The sequence below is a fragment of the Cervus canadensis genome, chromosome 25 (genome assembly GCF_019320065.1).
Source record: "Cervus canadensis isolate Bull #8, Minnesota chromosome 25, ASM1932006v1, whole genome shotgun sequence".
Classification (NCBI taxonomy): domain Eukaryota; kingdom Metazoa; phylum Chordata; class Mammalia; order Artiodactyla; family Cervidae; genus Cervus; species Cervus canadensis.
Genome location: NC_057410.1, coordinates 25,902,762 through 25,929,300, shown reverse-complemented (window position 1 = coordinate 25,929,300; position 26,539 = coordinate 25,902,762). Strand labels below are relative to the sequence as shown.

Genomic DNA, 26,539 nt, shown 5'->3' with positions numbered 1-26,539 from the left:
ACCTTAGTCTCACTTCCTGAGACACTAATCCTCAGAAACCAACGCCCTGCTCAAACCAAGCCCTTCAAACCAACACCCTGACTCGGAGAAGGTGAAAGAAGCCCCCTGCCCCAGGGCTTGTGGACTGAAGGAGGGGTGATTAAGAGTCCCAGTAGGGCTCAGGGCAGGACGCATCTACATGGGCCTGAGTGGGGGAGGTGCTTGCAGGAGACCTTCCTGGGAGCTCTCCAGGTGACCACGGGTATCCCACCCAAGCCACAGTCAAGGTCTCACTCATCCTCTTACCACTGTGACCTTTGGGCAAGTTACTTGATCTCTCTGTGCCTGGGTTTTAAAATGGGGCTAATGTTAACTGTTTCACAAGGCTGTGGTAATGCTTAATAAGATAATATATGAATGGACAAAAGGAAACAGCCGAGCACCTGGAATGTGGTAGTTTCTCAGCTACCCTGGGAGCTTTCACTCTTATCGTACATGTTAACCTTGTAGTTCAGAGCCCAGATTCTGGAGCACAGTGTGTGTGTGCATACTAAATTGCTTCAGTCGTGTCCAACTGTTTGCGACCGCATGGACTGTAGCCTGCCAGGCTCCTCTGTCCATGGGATTTCCCAGGCTAGAATACTGGAGTGGGTTGCCATGCCCTCCTCCAGGGGATCGTCCCAACTCAGGGCTCAAACCTTTGTCTCTTAAGTCTCCTACATTGGCAGGCAGGCTCTTTACCACTATCGCTCCTTGGGAAACCCTTGGAGCAGAGTAGCTGGGTTCAAATCCATTCTCTGCAACATTTGAGCTGTGTGGATTGAGTCATGTCACTCTCTGTACTTCTGTTTTCTTATACATAAAATTCAGATAATAGTTCCCACCTCATAGCTTGTGACTTGTAAGTGAATCAATATATGCAAAGCACTGAGAAAGTGCCCGGCATGTCATCAGTGGACAATAATATTACCTGTTAGTAGTTGTCAGTTGCCCAGGGTCAGAGGCAAGCTTTGAACCGAGGTCTGTGGGACTCCCCAGTCCATGTTCTTGAGCTCTGTTACATGCATACCCTTCACTTGCCTTCTCACATTGCTCCCCTCTTGTCCAGACCCTGTCAGACCCTGTTTGTTTGGTAGTGGTGGCCCACCTGAAGGTACTTCCCAGGACTGCAGCATGCAGAGATCATCTGTGCTATTTAAACTTAAAAAAAAAAAAAAAAAACAGAACTACTCTTTTATTTAAATATTTATTTATTTCTTCGGCTGCGCTGGGTCTTAGGTATAGCATGTGAACTCTTGGTTGCAGCATGTGGGATCTAGTTTCCTGACCAGGGATTGCACCTGGGCTCCCTCCCTTGGGAACTGAGAGTCTTAGCCACTGCACCACAAAGGAAATCCCCTGTGCTGTCTAAACTTTTAACACCCAGGTTACTGAAGACAAGAGAAGTATGTTCTATGGGACTGAAGCAGGTCTCCACTTAGCTGCCCTCTCCCTGTCCTACATCCCAACTGAGGGTATAAGGGCTTAAAGCTGGCAGTTAGTCTCTTTTCTCTGGAATCCTCAGAGCCCAGTCTCACTCTTTAGCCCAAAAAGTGGGGAGCAGGCGGGCCCAGCGCTCCCTGCATCCCCTCAGACAGCCCGCTGGGCTCTTAGCCATGAACTTTGGGTACACTTTTCTTCCCACCTCTTCCATCCTTTAACACACACACACACACACACACACACACACACACCACGCCCCAATGTGATGTCACACAGTGGAAAGAGAATGGGATTGACTGTCCTGTCAGCTGTGTGAAGTGGGTGAGGCACTTACATTCTCAGGGCCTCAGTCTTCTCAGTTCCATGATAGAGATGATTATGCAATATCTGCCCCAGGGGCTTGTGGTGAGAATTAAATGAAAGGGTTCATCAACTCTTTTTTTGTGTTACTTTAACCCTTCTTTTAAAATTTTCTAATTTATAGTATGTGCGTGCGTGCTTAGTCACTCAATCATGTCCAACTCTTTGCAACCCCATGGACTGTAACCCACCAGGTGCCTCTGTCCCTGGGATTCTGCAGGCAAGAATACTAAGTGGGTTGCCATGCCCTTCTCCAGGGGATTTTTCAAACCCAGGGATTGAATACATTTATTCATATATTTCATTTTTTAAAACCTTAAATAATATATATAAAGCAAATGTCATCAGGCCATATTCTTCCCTTCCTTCCCAGTGGTAAATGCTGTGGTTAATTGTCTCTCCTTCCAGACCTTTCTATATACATTTTATAGATACATGCTAAGTAGCTTCTATGTCATAGGTTTTTTGTTAGGTAAAGGGGCTCATGTGATATGGATTTTTCTGTCAGTTCATCTCTCGTAATTGATGTTATCAGAGATATTTCTGCCTCAGTTGATAGAGTTTGGGGTTGTTTCCAGGGTTACTCTGTTAGAAGCAATGCTGCCTTGAACAGCTTTGGGTGTGTTGCTGGCATTTCTGTGGGATGGACACGGTCCGCATATTATTTTTTATGCTGATTCAACCCATTGTAACCCCAGCTTTTTGTATCCAGTGCCTGTTCGTTGGTGGCTCTGAGCTGCCCTTTCCATGGCATGGCTCAGAGCCCCTCCAGCTCACCTCCGGAGGGCAGCAGACACAAGCCTGGGTGCCACAGGGTCAGGCTGACTGTGTGGCCTGGGGGGGCCCTGGCCAGGTCCAGCCCTGACCAGTAGGGTGAACCAGGAAAGTCTGCCTTTGTCTTCTCTGCCATTTGCACCTGCCTCTTCCCTCCCTGCAAGCCCACCCCACCCTCACCGTCTCTTTCAGAATGTAGGAGACAGGTAATCTGATTCCAGCTGGATAAGTGGCCATCAGCAAGTCACTCACCTGCTCTGAGCCTCCCTTCCTGCTATGTAAAGTAGTGATAATACTATCCACCTCCTAGGGTGAACTGGGCAAGTGAGATAAAGGACTAGTGTGTGAAGACTGCTCAGATGTAAGTTAATAGCACCCCCATCCTGTTCCTACCCCTGACTGCTGTGCCCCTCCTGCAGGGTCTTATATCCAGCTGGCTCACAACTCAAGCACCTGCTGTCATTTTAGGTGTTAGCGGGCAACTGAGTTGTTAGCTCTCAACTGAGATCTTGGCTGCCAGCTAAGGTGCTAACTATAACCAAGGTACCTGCTCTCAGCCAAGATGTTAGTTAACAGTGTTCATCACCCAGAGGGATTATCAAGTTACTCTCCCCTATGTGCATCCATGCTCATAGTGTAATCTCTGATCATGTCTTTTGCTCTCATTAGGCGGTCAGTGCTCTGAAGGCAATTCCCTGTAGCATAGTAGATGCTCAGTAAATATTGTTGGGAATAAATGAATGGAAACCCTTCCGCTGGCTCAACAGGCATGAGGTTGCAGTGGTGGGTGGTACTGGGCTGTGGAGTGGAAATTTGGAGCAAACTCTCCCACATAGCCCACAGAGATCAGCATCCATGGCCATGCACCAAAGGCAGGGACAGGATCCATTTCATCCCTCTTTTCTCTAAGAGAAAAGAGAATCTGCCCACAATGCAGGAGACCCAGGTTTGATCCCTGGGTCAGGAAAATCCCCAGAGAAGGGAGTGGCAACCTACTCCAGTATTCCTGCTTGGAGAATTCCATGGGATAGAGGAGACTGGTGGGCTACAGTCTATGGGGTCACAAAGCGTAGGACACGACTGAGTGACTAATACTTTTCTCCAAGAGAAAAGCTAGCTGGCTATTCTAAGAGGCTCCTTGGAGAGCACCCGCCCCCCACCCCTCCAACAGGGTCAGGTTCAAGCCTTCTAGGTTGAGAGATTGGATTTCATTAGCTCACCCAGGGGTGACCAGGCTCTGGGAAATCAACCAAGCAAGCAATGATTGGTAAGCCAGATCGGCAGTTTATTAACTTGTGCTGGCAGTCGTGACCACTGAGCAGCCTGGAGCATTTGAGTCGGCCCCTCTCCTGCTTGTTCTCCCTACACAAGGAAGCTTTACCTGGGAATCCAAATCGAAAAGAGAAGGAGCAGAGTAGAAAGGAGTGAAATAACACTAAAGAATAATAAGTTGATGCCACATACACTGTCAGATATCACCCCTCAAAACCACACCATGGTGTGGTCATCATTACCGTCCCATTTTGCAGATGATAACACTGAGGTCAAGTGGGGGACGGCTCCAAGGTATTAAAGCCCAAACCTAGGTGTTCCGACTCCAGTCCTGTGTTCTTGTGCCTTGAACACGGCCCTCTCAGCCCTGGCTGTGGTTCTGTTTGCCTGCTGTGAAAGCCACCCAGCTTCCCCTGGCGACAGTTCTGCCTCCTTGATGAGTAGCAGGAGACACCTGCGTCTCAGCACAATGTACGCATGCTCTCAAGAGGGCACCTTTCCTTCTGCAGACAATAACAGTAAATCCACACTAATAGCCACCATTCATTAAGTGCTTACCAGGTGTTAGGCACCTGGCCAGGCGCCTCGCACGCATTATCTCACTCTCACAACCACCTCAGGAGGTGAGCACACTCATCTCCCTTCTGCCGAGTTGGACTCAACGGCTCAGAGCGACTGAATAGCCTGGCCCAGAGTCCCAGAGCGAGTGAGTGGCAGAACTGAGGCTGGAATTCAAGCCAGTCTGACTCTCAGGCCCATACTTGCAGTCACCCCCACCTCCCCGCCCTCCAGGGTGATGTGCTTTGATGTCCCACAGGCTGGAGCTGCTCCCTGTTGGAGCCTGTGGCCCCTGGGCTCCGGCCTCTCTCTGTCCCTTTGCCCCACTTCTCCCCATGGTGAGTTCCTCATTCTTCACACCACCACCCTCACCTCCAGGGCTTCCCCAGGCCCGCTTCATCCAGCAAACCCCTACTCATCCTGCAAGCCCCAGGTAAAGAGTCACCTCTCCTGGGCCACCTTCCTCCTGCCCAATCAGCCCTAATTATGGCATTTCCGAGGTTATATGGTAATCATCCATAAGTGCCCACCACTGAGTGGTGAGACCCAGAAAGCAGGCTTGGCATGGTGTTCCTCGTGGTCTCTGCAGTTCTGAACAGGTTGCTGGGGGCTCTCGGGGGAGCCTGATTCCTGGCAGAAGACACAGTAACCCTGGGTACTGCCCATAAACCACAGAGCAGAATGGTTCTAGGAGGGGGCTCTGGAGTCAGCCTGCTTGGGTTCAGATCCTGGCTTTGTCACTTCCCAGCTATGTAACCTTGGTTATGTACTGAACATCTCTGGGCCTTGGTTTCCTCTCGGAAAGGTAGAATCCCACTGGATACTGATGTTATTAGGATGAAGTAGGTAATGTCTGTAAAGCACCAAACAAGCGCCTGTTCCCTGCTCGCTGTTACACGGAGCATTTATTCATCCTCTAAGAGTAGGGCCCTGAGGAGAATGGCAAGAAGACTATGCTTCAACTTGAAGGTCCCCTCCTCCAGGAAGCCTTCCTTGACACCTGACACACTCACATAGGTCAGGTTCCTGTTATCAGTCCCTGGTGGCACTTTGGGTTTCTCTTTGGTTACTCATCATACTAACAATTACTTACCCACTAGACTCTGAGCTCTGTGAAGTTGGGGATCTTGTCTGTCTCGTTCTTTGCCACATCGGTGCCTGGCACATCGTAGGTGCTCAGTAAATAGGTGTCAAATTAGGGATGGAAGGTGCTGGGAAATTTCACAGGAGGATCACTGGGCAGCCAGGGTGCAGGTAATAACAATATCGGGGGTGGGCCTGGGTGGGTCAGTGGTCAGTGTCACAGCGAGCAGACCTTCTGACCTCTCTCTCTCTCTCCCTCTTTCCCTCAGTTCCTGGCATTTGACACCCAGTTGCTGATGGGTAGCCGACGCCACTCGCTGAGCCCCGAAGAGTATATTTTTGGAGCCCTCAACATTTACCTAGACATCATCTATATCTTCACCTTCTTCCTGCAGCTTTTTGGCACCAACCGGGAATGAGGAGCCCTTCCCACCCCCTCCTTTCTTCAGAGAATGCCCCCTTGCTGGTCCTCGGACCCTCCCTATGCTCCTGCAAGCCGAGATATAAAGCTAGCTGCCAGCCCAGCCTTCGGCCAACCCGCTCACTGTCCTCAGCCCCACCCTCTGCAGCTTGTCCCCATGCCGCCAGGGGCCCTGTGGAACCCGGTCATACTGTCCCCTGTGCCGCCCCTTCCCCCAGTTATCTCTCCCAAACTGGGACCATCGAGGCTGGAGGCCTCTCTGGTTTGAGGACCCAAGGGATGCTTGGGAGAAGCCCAGCAGGATTTCAGATGTGGGAAAGAGGCCCCAGGAAGCTCAGCTGAAGCCTGCCACCCCACCGTGATTCCTCCTAGGGCCACCCACAGTATGGGACCCTGGGGCACACTGTCCTGTGCCCAGCCCCTGCCTCTTCTCCATCCTTCCAGTTTAGGCTCTGACATTCTGTAAGGAAGTGGTGGGGAGGACAACTGGGAGACAAGATGTGGGTGCTCCGCAGAGAGGCAGGGGTCCTGGGTAAACCGTATGGCTGTCCCAGGCTGCCCAGCCTCTCTCAGCTCTGGGACCAGGGGCTTGTTTTAGGCACTTGAGCCCTGGGGCAGAAGAGAGGGGCAGGAGGCCAGTACCATCTGTGCTTGCCTTGGTCTACCCTCCTGGGTCACAACACAGCACTGCTAGGGCAAGAGGTGGGTGTAAGAGAACCCTGCTCCTAAGTGGAGACCTGTCCTGAGATTCCAAGGGAGCAAGCAGCCAACCAACTGGGCTCTGCAGCATCGCTGACCCTCCCAGACCTGCATCCTCCTGGGAGATGTGGCAGGACTGAGACCGACGTCCTCTCACTGCCTTCTCTTAAATCCCCAGCCTGCTCTCACAGGCCTGAGGCTGAGTAAGGGCTTGGGCGCTGGAAGACTGGGTGTTCTGGGAAAAGGAGACTTATTCTAGCTGCTGAGCCGGCGGCACCCCCGACCCCGGAGGATATTGGGCCCTTCCTCCAGCCCTTCCCCAAGGCCTTTCTGCCCATCTTACTTCCAAAACCTCCCTCATCCACTGCCCGTTGCTGGCTTGTCCCCAGCTGGGCCTCATGAGGCTTCCACTGGCAGTGCCCATGTCCCTACTCCTAGCTTCTCTGACCCCTCAGTTCAGAGGTCCAGACCATTCCACTCCTATCTCCTCATCTCTCCAATTTGGAAACCATCCAGCCGATGTTAACAACCAGGGCAAGTCCCTCCGGCTGGTCCCATGTGATGGGATCGGGTCTCCTTATCAGCCTCCAGGCAGCTGAGATCTCAGGCAGAGTGTGTGCGTCAGCCACCAGCCCCCTTCAGGTCTGCTGGAGAGTGGACCAGGGGGCCACGCCTGGGGGAAGTGTGCAAGCTGCCTTGGCTAGTGGCTAACTCAGCCAGTGGAAAGTTACTGGGTGGAGTCAGGGAGGTTCAGAGTGGATACCTGGACCCTTCCTTGACCGCTCCCTCCAGGGTTGCCTCTTTCCCCACATGCCAGTGGCTCTCTTTGCCCCTGGGGAGGGTAACTAAGTATGTTATCTATGTATTCCCAACCCCTCCCTCTCCATCCTTCCTATCTCCAACTTGTAAGAAATATTGTAGAAGCATTTGAAGTTTTGTTCCATCTTGGATGTGAGGAGAGAGGGAATCAAGAATGGATGGTGGTGGTGGTGGTATGTGAAACAGAGATAACTGAGAGCATGGGTGGGATGCTCCCTGTGTGCTGTCTAAATAAACCCGTTACAGCGATCCTGCAAAGGAAGTATTCTGCACATGCCCATGGCACAGAGGAGAGCTGCGGTGATAGAGAGGCTTGATCCAAGATCCTACAGCTAACAGGCTGGATGGCGGCTAGAATGAGACTGAGTGGTCAGGCCCTGAGAGCTCGGGGGAGTTTGTGGTCCTGAGTACCACCCCTGGCCTTCCATCTCCCCGCTCCCCGGCTCCTACCACCGGATTTTGTACTCTATCGTTTCCAATTCTAGACACAAGCTGGGAAGAAGGATTCTGGTGCCTCATTGCCTAGGGGCTCATGGTATTAAGCAAGTGATTCTTGCTAACTATGATTCAGTTTTTCTATCAGCAAAATGGAAGACCGTGGCCAGAATGCCATAGGGAGAGGCACCAGAACACTTATTTGCACTGACTTTTTTTTATCATCTCTCCTCTGAGGGCCCCTTGATTCCTCTTCTGATTTCTAGTTCTAGAGGGGTTATCTCCACCACCCCTTGCCCTGTAATTTTCAGCTTGGGCCTTGGTCATACTTCTCAGAATCCACTGATCCAAGCCTTCCTCTTCAGAGGACAGTTCATGAAGACACTGGGGTGAGAAGCTCTTCTGAGACTGAACTCTGAAAGCATGGGGAGGGGGAGGCAAGCACTCCACTCAGCCATAAGCGACATTGAGGGGGCCATTAAGGGCCCCCTCAAAGCAGAGTATGTTGCAGAGGCCCCTGTTCTGGGTCCTGAGAGGGTGACCTGCTGAGCTGGTGACAGAGCCAGGACTGAGGTCCCTCTGTTCCACCTGCACTGAAGCACGAGGAGCCTGGTGACACCTGAATGGATCTTGGAAGGAGGAAGGGCGGGGACCAGGAATGCAGGATTACGAGAAACAGAGAAACCGAAGCTGGGCAGGTGCCACAAGCTGCCGAGGAGAAGGGGAACCTGTTGGCCCCTCACATTTTTGGCAAGGGTGGGGCTGGGCCTGGGGAGGGACAGGTTGATTTGATAAAGCTGGAGGCAGCCAGGAACCTGACCATCTGTGAGGTGGGTGGGAGATCTCTCACTAAGGGGGAGACAAACCAAAGGATCCTCTCCTGGGGATTGTAGATGAGGCGGGGCTAGGGAGGTACACGCAAGTCCCTGGCCTCCATCACCAATCCCCAGGCTCAGGTGTGGCTCCTGTATCACCTGAGGAAGCCCCAGGAATCGTGGTTCTCCCAGCCTCAGCTTTACCTGCCAGGGGAGTCAGGATGACCCAGACTCTTATTCCAAGAGGCTCCACCTCTCCCTCCCTGACCCACCTGGGATTGCACACAAGCACTTTGCTGTCCCCCTGTGGCTGCCTGAGGAAAAGCAGACGGAGCCTGGGGTTTGCAGGCAGGATCTGGCCATTGGCCTTCATTCCCCGCTCTTCTCAGATCACCCCAGACCACTCTCCTGCTGTTCCCTTTAGTCCAATCACTGTCTCAGCTCAGACACTGTTTTACCTGTCTGCTGGAAAACACCCCTGTGCCCCCCAGCCCCAGAGCTTTCTCTCGGATGTCTGAGGGCAGAGAACACTCCCAGACACAAGTCTTTCAGGCCTCAGCTCCTTCAAGTTTCCCGGGGTCCGCGCTGTTTCCTTCCCTGGCCTCACCTTCCTGGTCTGTGTCTGACAGGAGATAAGAATAAAAGTAACAGTGATACAGAAACGCCTCCTTTCTTGCCTTTTGCTTGTCGCCTCAGATGGCTCTGGCTTGGGGAGTGTGTGTGCATGTATGTGTGTGTAAGGTTTAACTCAGATTCAGTGGGAGAGATTCACACCAGAGCTGATGCCCGCAGCGTAGCTAAGTGAGAGTGAAATCTCCACGGTCCACATTGGCCCCTGTGTCGATACATAATAGACCCTGAGTGGAGGCTCTTTGATCCTCGCACCTGTCAGCTCTGCGAGAGGCTCCTCCCGACAGGGGGCCTTCCACAAAAGCCTGTTCCTTTGTGTGCAGTTCTGTTAGAAAATTCTTCCTTATTGTGACCCAAAATCTGTTTCCCTAGAAGCCTATGTAGTAAGAGTTGCCTTTCCTATGAAACCTTTCTCCCTACTCCCTGCAGGTGCCCTGGCTGCTCCTTCCTCAGAGCCCCTCTGCCCTGTACCACTCTAGGTGCATTTTAACCACCCCTTCTGTCTCCTCCTATAAAATTTGAGATGCATGAAGGCGTGAACCAGGTCTTGTTCACCCTTGAATTCATACATCTTACGGCAAATGGTGTCAATAAATAGCTTTCAAATAAATGAAGGAAGGAATGAACGAAGCCCTTCCAGCCCTTCTATTTTACCTAACAGGAAACTGAAGAGCAGAGGTTGTTAGTGACTTGTCCAATTTATACACGAGTGAGTGATTGGAGGTGGTTTTACAGGACACGTGGGGTGATGATGACATTACCAAATTCCTTTGTGGAACTTGGGGCTACAGGTGGCATATGGGAGGGACACATCGCACTGGAGCAAAGGGAGAAGACTTTATCTCACCTCTGACAAGTTTTTGGTATCGATTCAACTGGAGCAGGGCAAGGAGCAGGGCAATAGTTAGGGGACTCTGAAGGAAGAATAACATTTATTAAGCATCTACTGCATACAAAGCACTTCCACAGCTGGCAGGAGATAGGAGAAATATCCACTGGTGCTGCAGGAGAGAAAATATACCCAACAGCTCCAGACTATTTAGCTGAGAGTCCCAGATAAGTGTGCCTTAAAGCAGCCCCAGCAGGAAAGCAAATGCTGAGGAGATATGGAGCAGTGGAAAAAGGAGGCCTGAATTGGGGCTGGAAGTGAATGAAGGCTGAGAGGCCTGGACTGGCAAAAACAGACGAACGACAGGAACTTCCCTGCCATCCAGTGTCCAGGTGACTAAGACTCTGTGCTCCCGATGCAGGGAGCCTGGGTTCAATCCCTGGTTGGGGAATGAGATCCCACATGCTGCAACTAAGAGTTTGCATGCCTCAAGGAAGATCAAAGATCCTGTGTGCTACAACTAAGACCTGCGGCAGACAAATAAATATTTTTAAAAACCAGAAGGATGCAGCCCAAGTTGGCAACACTGGGCTCCCTTACCACCTCCTGCCTCCAACCAGCCCTTCAGTCTCACTGTATCTATTTACCCATTCTATCTTCATTAGTTGCTGATATTATTCAGTCGTTCAGTTGTGTCTGACTCTTTGTGACCCCATGAATCGCAGCACGCTAGGCTTCCCTGTCCATCACCAACTCCCAGAGCTTGCTCAAACTCATGACCATCAAGTCGGTGATGCCATCCAACCATCTCATCCTCTGTTGCCCCCTTCTTTTCTTCCCTTCAATCTTTCCCAGCATCAGGGTCTTCTCCACTGAGTCAGTTCTTCGCATCAGGTGGCCAAAGTACTGGAGTTTCAGTTTCAGCATCAGTCCTTCCAATGAATATTCGGGGCTGATTTCCTTTATGATTGACTAGTTTGATCTTCTTGCAGTCCAAGGGACTCTCAAGAGTCTTCTCCAACACCACAGTTCAAAAGCATCAATTCTTCAGTGCTCAGCCTTCTTTATGGTCCAACTCTCACATCCATATATGTTGCTAGGGCTGCCATAACAAATTACTGCAAACTGGATGGCTTAAAACAACAGAACTAAGTTATTCTCTCACATTGCGGAGGCTTGAAGCCTGAAATCCAGATATTGGGAGGGTTGGTTCCTTGTGGACACTCTGAGGGAGAATTCACTCCGTGTCTCTCTCCCAGCATCTGGTGATTGCAGACAATCTTTGGTGTTCCTCGGCTGGTGGCTGCCCTCCAGTCTTTGCCTCTGTCTTCATCTGGCCTTTTCCTCTGTGTCTCTGAGTCTCAAATTTCTCTCTTTTCCCTTATAAGGATACTTGTCATCGGATTTAGGGCCCACCTTAAATCTAGGAAGTTCTCAGTTCACATACTGTTGAAGCCTAGATTGAAGGATTTTGAGCATTCCCTTGCTAGCATGTGAAATGAGCCAATAGTACAGTAGTTTGAACATTCCTCGGTGTTGTCCTTCCTGGGATTGGAATGAAAACTGGCCTTTTCCAGCCCTGTGGCCACTGCAAAGTCTGTTGAGTCAAAGCTATGTTGTTTTTTCCAGTGGTCATGTACAGATATGAGAGTTGGACCCTAAAGAAGGCTGAGTGCCAAAGAATTGATGCTTTTGAATTGTGGTGCTGGAGAAGACTCCTGAGAGTCTCTTGGACAGCAAGGAAATGAAACCAGTCAATCCTAAAGGATATCAACCCTGAATATCCATTGGAAGGATTGATGCTGAAGCTGAAGCTCCAATACTTTGGCCACCTGATGCAAAGAGCTGACTCATCGGATAAGATCCTGATGCTGGGAAAAACTGAGGGCAGGAGGAAAAGGGGATGACAGAGGATGAGATGGTTGGATGGCTTATCGACTCAATGGAGGTGAATTCGAGCAAACTCCAGCAGATAGCGAAGGACTGGGAAGCCTGGCATGCCACAGTCCTTTGGGTCACAAAGAGTTGGGCATAACTTAGTGACTGAATAACAACAGGTAACTGGAACAGAATCTGGTCCCTGGAAGTGAGACACTGCTGTCAAAAAACTTCAAAAGCACAGCATTGGTTTGGGGACCAGGTGGTAGAAGATTCCGACAAGTCTCAATGAGACTGTTAAGGAAACTTGAAGGACCACCAGGAGACTGCATATAAAGGTTCAAAGGAAAATATAATTGAAACCCAGAGGAATACAGACCCTTTTTATGTCAAAACTTTTTAATGTGAAAACTAGAAAAAATACCTAATGAACTGATGGATCTGGCTAAGACTATTTCCAGGCAGAATGCTGAAATGTCAGTTGGCTTGTTTTGGCTTTGAATCATAAGAAACAGATAGTGAGAGAAGAGCTAAAGAAGGAATTATTCTGCTAAGCAAAATTTGGAGGAGATATAAAAACCTTGGGACAGTCTATCCAGCCAGCAAAGAATACTTTATTAAAGACCTCAGGACAAAGATTAAATCCAGGGTACTGTCAGGAAAACATGATCTCCTAGCAAAGATGAAGCCAAAGGTGTGACTGTAAAACACTTTAAGACCTTAGAATATTGTAAGCTGGTGCCTCATAGAATCTTTCCAAAAGACAGAAGCACTCTTAAGAATCTCGAAGGCATTTGTTGCAAACCCACTCTGTTGGGACTTCCTTGGAGGTCCAGTGGTTAAAATTTCATGCTTGCTATGCTCGGGGCATATTTTTCAATCCCTGGTCAGGGAACTAAGATTCCACATGCTGCCTGGCAGCCAGGGAGCAGGGTAGGGGGAGGACCCACTCTGCTAAACAATAGGGCCTCTAAGGATCTTAAATGGGCTTCCCAGGTGGCACAGTGGTAAATAATGCGCCTGCCAACGCAGGAGACAAAAGAGATGAAGAGATGCCGGTTAGACCCCTGGGTTGGGAGGATCCCCTGGAGAAGGAAATGGCAATCCACTGCACTATTCGTGCCTGGAAAATCCCTTGGGCAGAAGAGCCTAGTTGGTTGCAGTCCACAGGGTTGCAAAAAGTTGGGCATGACAAAGTGATTGAGCATGGAAGGATCTTAAAAATATTATCCCTCAGAGCCTCACTGGAGGCCCAAGATAGAGAGAGATGGCCTTGTCTTAAAGAGACTTATGAGTGTGACTCTTGTCACCTATTGGTCCGATCCTCAATAAGTCATGGAAAAACCACAGTTTTTGAGACGGCTGTATTTGTAGTAGCACCACCACTTCAATTGCCAAGGGACAGAAACAGTACAAAATGGAGAAGACTTTGAACTCCTGAACAGGAAGCAAGCTGAGAAAACAATTCCGAGGCAATATACTTTCTATGGAAAAGAAAGTGACTCAGAGGCAAAACCAAGAAGCCAGACTGAGGGTGCAGTGAAGAGCCACAGAGAATCATTGCCAGAGGGATATATTGGGCCCTAGTCAAGGAATGGGCAACATGTGCCCAGATGGAGTTCATAAACAGCATCTTCTGTATACCTCTCATTTCCCCGCTTTTGAACCAGAGCAACTACTGTGGTTGTCCTATCCCTGTTCTCCTATTGTATGCTGTGGTGGTGGGTGGGGAGTGAGGGGTGGGAGATGTCTCTCTCTTTCTGAAGTCTTCAGATTGAGAGCAGTCTTACCCTGGGACCAAACCTGAAGAACCTGAAGTGCACATAGACTTGGTTTAGATGTGATTCTGGACCTCAAGCTTGCTGTAATGGGATAAGACTTCAGGGTCTTGGGAAATGTTGGGTATATTTTGTATGAAGCTTGAGGATAGACTGGAGCAGTTTATGTTCTTTGGCCAACAGAATTGATAAAAAAAATATTTCCGTATGAGTTCCAAGAGCTCTCTAGCCCAGGAATTCTAGCAGAAGTCCTGACTGACTCTAATTGGTCGTCCTTGGTTCAGAAGTTCTCTGCTGGACCAATCATTGTGGCGCTAGGGTGGAATGCTCTGACAGAGTGGACCTAGGTCATATCTTTATCCTTGGAGCCACCTTCATTGATGGGAATCAGAGAGCTAAGGGATATCTCCCCAAAGGAAAATCAGAGTATGGTTCCCAGGAGAAAGTCAAATGCTAAGTAGGCAGAAAGAACAAGTGTCCACCAGCAGAGGAAAGAGACCTTGTCCTCAAGGGACTCAGCAGAGTAGTGTGGCAATGTCAGGGAAGTAACTAATGTATGAAGTGCCCTTCTATTATAGTTATATGTGGTTGTTGTTTAGTCGCTGTCTTTGCAACCCCATGGACTACAGCACGCCAGGCCTCCCTGTCCCTCACCATCTCCTGGAGCTTGCCCAAGTTCATGTCCATCGAGTTGGTAATGCTATCCAACCATCCCATCCTCTGTCACCCTCTTCTCTTTCTGCCTTCAATCTTTCCCAGCATCAGGGTCTTTTCTAGTGAGTCGCCTCTTCACATCAGGTGGCCAAAGTGTTGGAGTTTCAGCTTCAGCATCAGTCCTTCCAGTGAATATTCAGAGTTGATTTCCTTTAAGATTGGTTTGATTTCCTTGCTGTCCAAGGGAATCTCAAGAGTCTTCTGTAGCACCACAATATATAGTTATATAGGGAGCTAGAAAAGGCTTCTCAGAGACCTTTGAACTTACAGAATGATAACACTTTAGTCAAGAAGACAAGCGAGAAGAGGTTATTTCAGACTAAGGGAATGATTGAAACAAAGGCCTGGTGGCGTGGAATGTTACAATGTGTAGAGGACTGCAATTATCCGGTATAACTAGAACACAGGTGATTGGAAGAGAATAGAAAGAAAGGATGCTAAAACTTGGAGAGGAATTGGGATATGAGGGACCCAGCAACACTCTGCCAAGGAGATGGACCTAGATTCTGTAGACAGTAAGAACACTGTAGACAATTAAGTAGATTAATGACAAGATTAGATCTGTGTTTGGGAAACAAGTCTGGAAGAGAATTTGGCCATCTTTATCAAGTGACTTTTAAAATTGTATGCCTTGTGTCCCAGGAATCATATTTTTAGCTATTTATCCTAAGAAAACAACTGGACAAATGCCAAAAGGATAAAAAGATGTCCATTGGGATATTGTTCCCAACTGAGTGAAAATTTGGAAACATGTTAAACAATAAGAGACTAACAAGTTGTGATACACTTGTTCTATGAACTACTAAGCAGTCATTAAGAATGATAATATGGGTAAATATTTACACAAAATCACAATATTGTATAACATTAAATGAAAAAGAATATTGAAAAATATTATGTAGAGTATAATCCCCATTTTTATTTTTTAAAATATACTTTATAGCTTTTCCTTATGGTAAACTGCCCACAAATAAATATAGATGGAATGAGATAATCAGAAAATTTACATTTAATAACAAAGTAATAAGTGATTCAGTGATAGACTTGGGCTCCAAAATCACTGCAGATGGTGACTGCAGTCATGAAATTAAAAGATGCTTGCTCCTTGGAAGAAAAGCTATGATCAATCTAGACAGCATATTAAAAAGCAGAGACGATGCTCACTTCAGCAGCACATATACTAAAAAGCAGAGACATTCTTTGCCAACAAAGGTCCATCTAGTCAGAGCTATGGTTTTTCCAGTAGTCATGTGTGGATGTGAGAGCTGGACATAAAGAAAGCTGAGGGCAGAAGAACTGATGCTTTTGAACTGTGGTTTTGGAGAAGACTCTTGAGATCCTTTGGATTGCAAGGAGATCAAACCAGTCAATCTTAAAGGAAATCAGTCCTGAATATTCATTGGAAGGACTGATGCTGAAGCTGAAGTTCCAGCACTTTGGCCACCTGATGCAAAGAACTTACTCATTGGAAAAGACCCTGATGCTGGGGAAAGATTGAAGGCAGGAGAAGGGGACGACAGAGGATGAGATGGTTGGAGGGCATCACTGACTTGATGCACATGAGTTTGAGTAAACTCCGGGAGTTGGTGATGGACAGGGAGGCCTGGCGTGCTGCAGTCCATGGGGTCACAATGAGACAGACACGACTGAGCAACTGAATTGAACTGAATAATTGATTCAGGAAAGAATCATCAAATGAAAATGCTAAACTTTTAGGTGAAAGTTTCATTAGGACAGAATATTTACATAGTTTCAACTGATCTCCACACAAATTACTTCCCTCTTTTTTTTTAAGACTTTTTGAGGTAACAGTTTATAACATTATAAACCATAAGCTTCACATGTATATATAAGTTTCACATGTACACCCCCACATTTTTGCTTCTGTATACCATACAGCATGCTCACTACCAAAAATTTAGTTTCCATGCATCACCTTACAGTTAATCCTCTTTATCCAATTTGCCCCCACTATTACCCCTTCCCCTCTAGTAACTACTATTTTTTTCTCTACAAGTTTATTTTTGTTTGGTTTGCTCATTTATTTTGCTTGATTTGGTTTTTATATTACACATATGAATGAAATCATGTGGTAGATCTCTTTTTTCATCTGATTTGTTTCACTCAGCATAACACACTCCAGGTTCATCCATGTTGTCACAATCGGCACGATTTCATCCTTTTTATGGCTGAGTACTATTCCATTGTGTCATTTTCTTTATCCATTCATCCACTGATGGGCACTTAGGTTCCATATCTTGGCTACTGTAGATAATGCTGTGATGAACATAAGAGTGTGTATATCTTTTCAAATTAGCATTTTCATATTCTTTGGATAAATACCCAGAACTGGGATTTCTAGATCATTTCTAGTTTTAATATTTTGAAAATATACTGAGTTCAGTATATTTGGCTGCACCAATTTACATTCCCACCAACACTGCACAAGGGCTTCCCTTTCTCCTCCTTGCCAACACTTAGGTCTTGCCTTGTTATTTATTCTAACAAGCATGAAGTAATATCTCATTGTGGTTTTGATTTGCATGTCCCTAATAGTGGGCTGCCCTCTATGAGGTCACACAGAGTCAGACACGACTGAAGCGACTTAGCAGCAGCAGCAGCAATAGTTAGTGATAATGAACATCTCTTCACATGTCGATTGGTCATCTGTATGTCTTCTTTGAAGCACAAGCTGGAATCAAGTTTGCCGAGGGAAATATCAATAACCTCAGATATGCAGATGACACCACCCTTATGGCAGAAAGTGAAGAGGAACTAAAAAGCCTCTTGATGAAAGTGAAAGAGAAGAGTGAAAAAGTTGGCTTAAAGCTCAACATTCAGAAAACTAAGATCATGTCATCTGGTCCCATCACTTCATGGGAACTAGATGGGGAAACAGTGGAAACAGTGTCAGACTTTATTTTTTTTTGGCTCCAAAATCACTGCAGGTGGTGACTGCAGCCATGAAATTAAAAGACATTTACTCCTTGGAAGGAAAGTTATGACCAACCTGGACAGCATATTCAAAAGCAGAGACATTACTTTGCCAACAAAGGTCCATCTAGTCAAGGCTATGGTTTTTCCAGTGGTCATGTACGGATGTGAGAGTTGGACGGTGAAGAGAGCTGAGCGCCGAAGAATTGATGCTTTTGAACTGTGGTGTTGGAGAAGACTCTTGAGAGTCCCTTGGACTGCAAGAAGATCAAACTTGTCAATCATAAAGGAAATCAGCCCCGAATATTCATTGGAAGGACTGATGCTGAAGCTGAAGCTCCAATACTTTGGCCACTTCATGCGAAAAGTTGACTCACTGGAAAAAGACCCTGATGCTGGGAGGGATTGGGGGCAGGAGGAGAAGGGGAAGACAGAGGATGAGATGGTTGGATGGCATCACCAACTCAATGGACATGAGTTTGAGTAGACTCCAGGAGTTGGTGATGGACAGGGAGGCCTGGCGTGCTGCGATTCATGGGGTCACAAAGAGTCGGACACAACTGAGCGACTGAATTGAACTGAACTGATGTCTTCTTTGGGAAAATGTCTATTTAGCTCCTCTGCCCATTCTTTAATCAGGTCATTTGGTTTTTTGTTGCTGAGTTGTATGAATTCTTTATATATTTTGGATATCAACCCCTACTGGATATATCATTGGCAAATATCTTTTCCCACTGCTTCCCTTCACAGATCTTGCCTCAGTCACATTATTTTGAATACACCTTAGAAAATTCTTGAATGCCAAGAATTTGAAAGATGATAAATGAAAAATACAAGATTGTATGAAAGAACACTGCACAGCAGGGTGCCCTTGTGGAATTCACTATATTCAAGTGGTGGGACACACTAAAAATGTAAGTAGGCTCAAATAGCATTTAGAAAAAGTCACAGATGCTAAGTCCAGGTGAATTAGAAGAGGATCTGAGGCTGTTTATAGACACAGTTCCTAATTTTTCCTTTGTAATAATCTTTATTTTTTATGACTACAAAATTAATACATGTTCATTATAGAAAGCTTGGGAAATACATTAGTTTGAAAAGAGAAAAGGGCAGTCAGAGAAAGAAACAGAAAAAATTAAAAACAAACTGTGAGAGAGATGGAAATCAAGTGCCTGTGTGCATGTACTTGTGACACATTCTTCCTCCTCCCCACCCCACCCCAAGTTCTTCTGATTTGGATAATTACGGATTGATCAATATTTAATGTTTCCATTGTTAAGACTCAAAACCCTGGTGACCACTGAACTATGTAGTATACAATGATTATTTTCCTTTCTTGTATATTTTGTTTTTCTTGAGGTTAATCACTGTTGTTGTTAGTTGTTCTTCATTTGCTTATTTTTTTAACAGGTTTTTTTTTTTTTTGGCTGCAATATGTCTCAGTTGTGGCATTCAGGATCTCCATTTCATCAAGTGGGATCTTTTGTTGTTATCTTGCGTGATTAGTTGCTCGACAGCATGTAGGATCTTAGTTTCAAGACCAGGGATCCAACCCAGCTCCCCTGCATTGCAAGGCAGATTCTTAACCACTGGATTACCAGGGAAGTCTCCAAGTGCTTAGTTTTTATGTTCCCATTAACAACTTATTTCTTAACTCTCCCCTAAGTGGGTAAACTTTCTCTCAGTATGTTCAAATGTACTAGATGCTCTATCAGTTTCATCTTGTTGAGCCCCTCTTCTTTCCTGAATATCCTGAATCCTCTAACTTGCATTGGTTACTCTAAAGACCCGCTATACAACTATTATCCAGGAATCTTCCTTCATCCCCATACTGAGGATTCCCTTCATCACTCTCCTCTGTTAGAAATTTGCAATCTAGATTCTGTGAATTTCTCTTTCTTGGTTTCCTATCTCATTTTGGTGGAAAACATTTTTCAGTAGTGTCCTGAGAAGTAGTTCTTTGAAGATAACAGTTTTGGCTTCTTGCGAGTCTGGAAATGTCTTCATTCTATCTTCACACTTCATTAATCACTAGACTGAATATAGAATGAAAGATTGGAAATAACCTTTCCTTCAGAATATTCAAGGCATTGTTTCACTGTCTTCTAGGCTGCCAGTATGGCTGTTGAGAAATCCAGTGCTATTATGATCCTTGATCCTTTGCCTGCTTCTTTTGTTTTAATCTTTCTGGAAACATGTAGGATTTCCTCTTTGTCCTCAATGTTTTGAAAATGTACCATGTTATGTCTCATTGTGGAACTATTTTTATCTATTATACTCCCAACAGGACTTTCAGGAAATTATATTGATTCTCTAATAATTCCTCATATTTTAAAAACTTTTTATTTTGACACATTTATAGTTGTACCAGAAGTCACCAAAAGGGACAAAAAGGGACAGTGAGGTTCCCCCGTACTCTTCCTTGTTTCCCTCCATGATAACAACTTATATAATTACATGACACTACTCAAACTGGGAAATCAACATGGGTGCAAAGTGTGTACATAATTCTGTGGCATGTTATCACATAGCTTCATGAAGCCACCACTATAATCAAGACACAGAACCCTTCCACCATCATACAAATCTCCATTAAGCTACCATGTGATACTCACATCCATGCCGCTATCATCCCTAACCCTAGCAAGCCCCCACTGATCTGTTTTGCATTTTCTATAATTTTTCCATTTTAAAAATGTTATATAAATGGAACTTTACAGTTTTTACTTTTTTGAGATTTTTTTTCCCACCCAACATAAAGCTTTAATGTCCACCCAAATTGTTGCATGTATCAGCAGTTCGTTCCTTTTATTGCTGAGTAACAGTCCATGCTGTAGATGTACTACAGATTGTTTAACCATTCAGTCACTGAAGGGCGTTTGGTTCTTTTCCATTTTTAGCTACAACAAATAAAGCCACTATGAACATTCATGTAGAGGTTTTACGTGGATACAAGCTTTCATTTCTCTAGGATAAATGCCCAGGAGTGTGATTGCTGGGGTCATAGGGTAAGTACATGTTCATTTTTTTTTTTAAGAGATTTATTGAGATATAATAATCACACAATTTATCTACTTAACATTTTTTAGTATATTTAAAGGGTGTGAATAAACCATCACTACAATCTAATTTTAGAACACTTTGTCTCCCTGAAAGAAAAGCTATATCATTCTTCCTCATTCTTCCCAACTCCAGTTGTTGGTTGTTTGTTTTTAAGAACGTGCCTGACTCTTTTCCAGAGTGGATGTGCCATTTCATGTTCTCACCAACAAATATTTGACAGATCCAGTTTCTCTGCATCCAAAAATTCAAGCGATTGGTGTTGTCAATATGCTTTTATTTTTCACTGTTCTAATAGATGTATAGGGATAGTTTGTGATGGCCTTTGTTTGCATTGCATTAATGCCTAGTGATGTTTAACATTTTTTCATGTGTTTATTGGTCTTCAGTGAAATGTTTGCAAATGTTTTTTAGAGCTTCTAGATGTGTCCATGAAGTCTCTGAGAAGCAGAGGTCCCCTCCATCCTATTCTTGACTCACAATGAATTGAAACACGAGGAAGAAATAAATCTTTATTGTGGTAAGCCACTGAGATTGGGGGTTGTTTGTTACAGCACCTAACTGACCCTTACTAACCTCTGTCTTCAGAGAAACTGACTTTATCTCCTCACCTGAAAGTGAGAGGTTTAGAATCGGTACTCTGTCGGTTGCCTTTCGGCTATAATATTCCATTTACAAATTGTATGGCCATTATTCCCAAGGGGTTTAAAACTCCATAAGGATTAATAGCAGAATTTCTCAACTATAATAAACAGCAAATTCTCCATTTATAGATTGTGTTCCAGAAGTCCAGGTACGAGTCCTTTGTTGGAACATGGTTTCTGCAGTAATATAGATTCAATATTTTAAAATATGTGTAGATTCCCACTTAACCCTCAGTTCTGAGGCAGTGAGTGAGGTGGGAGAGCAGGGGCTGAGCAGAGGCTCTGGGGCATGATTACAGAGGGACAGGATGGGATAGGATGGGCTGGACCACGGGCCAGGATGTCAGTGGCACAAGCTTCCTTGGGAGGCGATAGATGCCATTATACATGTGAATGATTCCTAACTTGGATATTTCCAGTTCTACATATACTATTTCATTTTAACTGTGCTAGGATACATATTCTGTGCAGGGCAAAGATGGATTTACTATGGAACTAATGAAACTCAACCTTCAGGGTCCTCACTCATACCAAGGACCCTTCCAAGGCCCTTGTATTCACAAGATCATTTGATTTTATAAAATTTGAAACAGTTACTATTGTAGCTGATTAATGGCAGTTGATTAAGACAGCTATCTCCACTTTGATTTCCCCTCCTTCACACTTTCTCTTGTGTTACACAACACTGAAATGGCCACAGACTTTCCTGGAATCCAGCTAAGAAAAGTTTAGCTGGGGATACACTCCAGTTTGGGATCTAGTCACATAATTTACAGTCACTTCTATTTATAGTTGATCTATTATGGCTATGACCTGCTGCCCAGATGAAGGAGTAGTTCCAGGAATCTCTTATCCACCCATAACTCTGACTCACCTGAAGTTGTGACCTGAGGGTGCAAGACCAGAGGTCAAGTCAAGATCTAAACGTGACCTACTGCACTTGGTACCGGAAGTGTGTGGGAGTAGAAGAAACTCAAGTTGAGAATGTATGACGTCAAAGTCAGACAAAGACAAATATCATATGATATTGCTTATATATGGAATCTAAAAAAAATGGTACACATGAACCTATTTACAAAACAGAAATAGAGTCACAGATACAGAAAACAAATTTGTGGTTACCAAGGGAGAGAGGGGGAGGGATAAACTGGGAGACTGGGGTTGACATATACATACCAGTACATACAAATTATATAACTAATAAGAACTATTGTATAACACAGGGAACTCTACTCAATGCTCTGTAATGACTTATATGGAAAAAGAATCTAAAAAAGAGTGGATATACGTATAACTGATTTAATTCTCTGTTCAGCAGAAACTAGCACATTATAAATCAACTATACTCCAATAAAAATTAATTAAAAAGAATATATACTAGAAAAATAAACACATTTTAAAAAAAGAAAGAAAAGAAAATGTATGAAGCTAGTCTGAAGAAAACTCTATTCTTCATCTATATAAAAATACAAGCAAAAAAAAAAAATACAAGCAGAAGACTCTGTCCTTATTGATTTCAGTCAAAATAAGTTTTGTTATGTCATCAGTATACTCCATAACACAGCACATAGTATTATAAATGTACCATGCATTCTTTTCTTTTACAGGAACTGTTCAAAATATGATTTATCAAAACTTCCATCTTTACAGTTTTTGATGACACAAATTACTAGTACCAATACACATAATAAAATAACTCAAATACACCATTTGTAACGAGGTTTTCAAAGATGAACTAGCCAGTAAGCGTAGTCAATTTGAAGAATAGATCTAAGATTAATCCCTGCACAAGAAAATTTGAAAAGCTCTGAAATCATATAGCTTCCTAGATGAAAGAAACTTAATCAAGTTTTTTTTCCCAATTTGATAACAAACCTAAACATTTACATGACATTGCCAATAATAAATCATGACCTTGAAAGAAATTTTTCTAAATGATCAAATAATAAAAAGACAAATTTTATCTGCCAAGCTAAGAAAAGACTAAATCATCTTTCTATTCCTTTTAGTAAAATGCTATTATCAAATTGTTATCATTTGAAAGTGTTAGTGACTCAGTCATGTCCAACTCTTTGTCACCCCATGGACTGTATAGCCCACCAGACTCCTCTATCCATGGGATTTCCCAGGCAAGAATACTGGAGTGGGTTAACGTTTCCTTTTCAAATTATCATATGAAGAAGCTATCAAAGCATATACAGCCAAAAAATGTAAGAAAAAAGTAATATTCAAGTATGACTGGCATTTGATTCATCCAACTATAATGGGAATTTTTGTGATGTTTGTAGTATTTTTCAGATTTTTAAAAATTATAATTTGTTGTGATTTATTTTCTCATTGTAAATAAATATTCACATTCACACCTATCTTTACGTTTGTAATTTTTCTTTAAAAACTACATGCACCCGTGTGTGTGCAAGCTCAGTTGTGTCCAACTCTTTGCGACCCTGTGGACTATAGACTGTGAGGGTCTTCTGTTTATGGGATTTTCCAGGCAAGAATACTGGAGTGGGTTGCCATTTCCACCTCCAGGCAATCTTCCCGACCCAGAGATCAAACCTTCATCTTCTGGTCTCCTCATTGCAGCAGATTCTTTGAATCTGTGAATTCTAAAGAATCAGTGGCAGATTCTTTACCACTGAGCCATCAGGGAATTATGTCACCAAACCCACCCCTACAATTGTGTAAACATCAGGCTCCACAAAATCTAGCCAAATACAGCACAGAGCATGCTCTTAGGTGCTATCACAGCTATTTCCCTGATGCTGGGAAAGACTGAGGCAGGAGAAGGGTGTGGCAGAGGATGAGATGGTTAGATAGCACCACTGACTCGATGGACATGATTTTGAGCAAACTCCAGGAGATAGCGGAGGACAGAGGAGCCTGGCGTGCTGCAGTCCATGGGGTCACAAAGAGTAGGACACGACTTAGTGACTGAACAACAACAGCTATTTGAGGGCTGATTACTCAGGCTCAGGTTGAGTATTGTCAGGTCACTCAGGCTGACTGGGCTCTGAAAAATGAGGATAGGTTCAAAAAGTGCGCAGAGTGAGTCCAATTCAAATGTCTGTGGGCTCACTTCTGAGGCATTTCAGGTCCCCAGTAACATTACCAGGCCACTTCTGTCTTTGCTTCCCGGGGGGCCTCCCATTCACCACCTAGGACTGTTGCCTATTTTTTTTACAGGTGAACAATGTTTTGAAAACTCAAAAGCCATGCCCATGTCCTTAATGAAATTAAACTCTTTACTGGTAAATATATATACACTGTGTCTAAACAAGCAAACAACAGAAAAAATGCTTACAGAGAAAAGGTGATTCCTGCTCTTTGAAAATTAAGGATTGTCAAGTTTGTGCTAGCGTCATCTAGTGACAAAAAGGGGTAATCTCAGCTTACCAAAATCCGTGGAACACTGGGGAGAGAAATGGTGTTGCTGCTGTCCTCCAATGCCATCTTTTTTCTAGAAGAATATTGTGGTTAACTCAATTCCACCATGACTTTTGGTCATTAACTTATGTCCCCTCTATCTGATACATCAGACAGAGATGAAAATGTGAAGTAAAAATTGAGAGGAAAAGGGACAGGGCCTATTTTAATCTCTGACAGCACTTTCCGGCACTGTCTGCAGAAGTCATGCTTCAGTCCTAGGAAGAAATTCAGCATATCACTGGCTTCATGAAGCTGGAGGCCTCTTTCAGATGCCTGGCCAGGTGGGCAGAAGTCACACCAGCTTTTCAGACCCCTGGCTGAACCTGTTGTATATTCTGAGCCATCCTGGCTGCTGACTTGAACCCACTACCTAGGCGAACGCCTCATCCAGCCCCGCTCCCACCCAGCTTCTCACCAGCTCTGTTTTTTTCTTATCTTTGGTTCAGCCATATTTTGCCTAGCTCCATTCCACCAGGTCTGTTTCAGTTCAGTTCCTTCCTTTCTTCCTTTTCAGTTTTCCCAAAACAGACCTGGCTTTTGTTGCCTACTTGCATCCTCTATGGAATTTGGGTTTATTTCATTGCAGAAAGAATACTTAACAAAAGCAGAACCTAGCAGAGGTCGCCAAGAGTGGAATACGACTGAGAGACTAACCCACATCATACCGCATTAAACCAGGTTTTTAAAAATATTTTATTTCATTTTTGTTTTTGTTTTATTTTTATTTAAAGACTCAATTTCATTTTAATTTTTTGGCCACACCACGTGGCATATAGGATCTTAGTTCTCTGACCAGGGATTGAAACCACACCCTCTGCACTGGAAGCATGGAGCCTTAACCACTGGACCCACCAGGGAAGTCCCTGAAACCGGTTTTTAAGTGTACAGTACAGTATTGTTATCTATAGACACAATTTTGTACAATAGATATCTAGAACTTATTCATTTTGCATACCTCAAACTTTATACCAGTGACTAGCCACTCCCCCTTTCCCTCACCCCAGCCCTTGGCAACTACCATACTATGGGTTTGATTTTGGATACCTTATGTAGGTGGAATCATGCCGTAATTGTCCTTCTGTGCCTGGCTTATTTCACTTAGCATAATATCTTCTTCAGAGTCCCTTGAGCTGCAAGGAGATCAAACCAGTCAATCCTAAAGGAAGTCAACCCTGAATATTCATTTGAAGGACTGAAGCTGAAGCACCAATCTTTTGGCCACCTGATGTGAAGAACTGACTCATTAGAAAAGACCCTGATGCTGGGAAAGATTGAAGGCAAAAGAAGAAAGGGGAGGCAAAGGATGAGATTGTTATATAGCATTACTGACTCAACCAACATGATTTGAGCAAACTCCAGGAGATAGTGAAGGACAGAGGAGCCCAGTGTGCTGCAGTTCACGGGGGTCTCAAAGAGTTGGACACAACTTAGCAACTCAACAACAACAACAACAGAATGTCCTCAAGGTTCATCCCTTTTGTCACATACGGTAGGGCTTCCTTCTTTTTTAAGATCAATAATATTCTATTGTATGTATATTAACATTTCTTTTATCTATTAATCTGTAGATGGACATGCAAGTCATTTCCATATCTTGGCTATTGTGAATAGTGTCACAATGAGACTGTGAGCACTAATATCTCTCCAAGATCCTGATTTCAATTCTTTTGGATAAATACCCAGAAATGGGATTGTGGGCATCATGTGGTAGTTTCATTTTTAATTTTTTGAGGAACATCCATACTGTTTGTCATGGAGACTGCACCATTTTACATTTCCACCAACAATGCACAAGCATTCCACTTTCTCCACATCTTTGCCAATAGCTCTTGTCTTTTGTTTTTGTTCTCAAAATAGCCACCCTAAATAGTTGTGAGACGATATCTCATTGTGGTTTTCATATGCATTTCCCTGATGACTAGTTAACCATCTTTTCATATACCTGT

General features: G+C 44.8%; 2 protein-coding genes across 2 annotated transcripts in view; one reads left to right on the top strand and one right to left on the bottom strand.

Moving 5' to 3' along the window:
- The window catches only part of FAIM2 (Fas apoptotic inhibitory molecule 2), a 35,656-nt gene extending 26,297 nt beyond the window's left edge, over positions 1 to 9,359 (top strand). Inside the window, exon 12 of the mRNA XM_043447375.1 lies at positions 5,778 to 9,359. Within this exon, the coding sequence (XP_043303310.1) occupies positions 5,778 to 5,927 (150 nt within the window). The 3' untranslated portion in view covers positions 5,928 to 9,359. The remainder of the gene's footprint in view (positions 1 to 5,777) is intronic.
- Positions 1 to 26,539, bottom strand: part of LOC122427692 (tubulin alpha-1C chain) — a 1,128,437-nt gene that overhangs the window by 590,280 nt on the left and 511,618 nt on the right. The gene's annotated exons all lie outside the window — the stretch shown is intronic.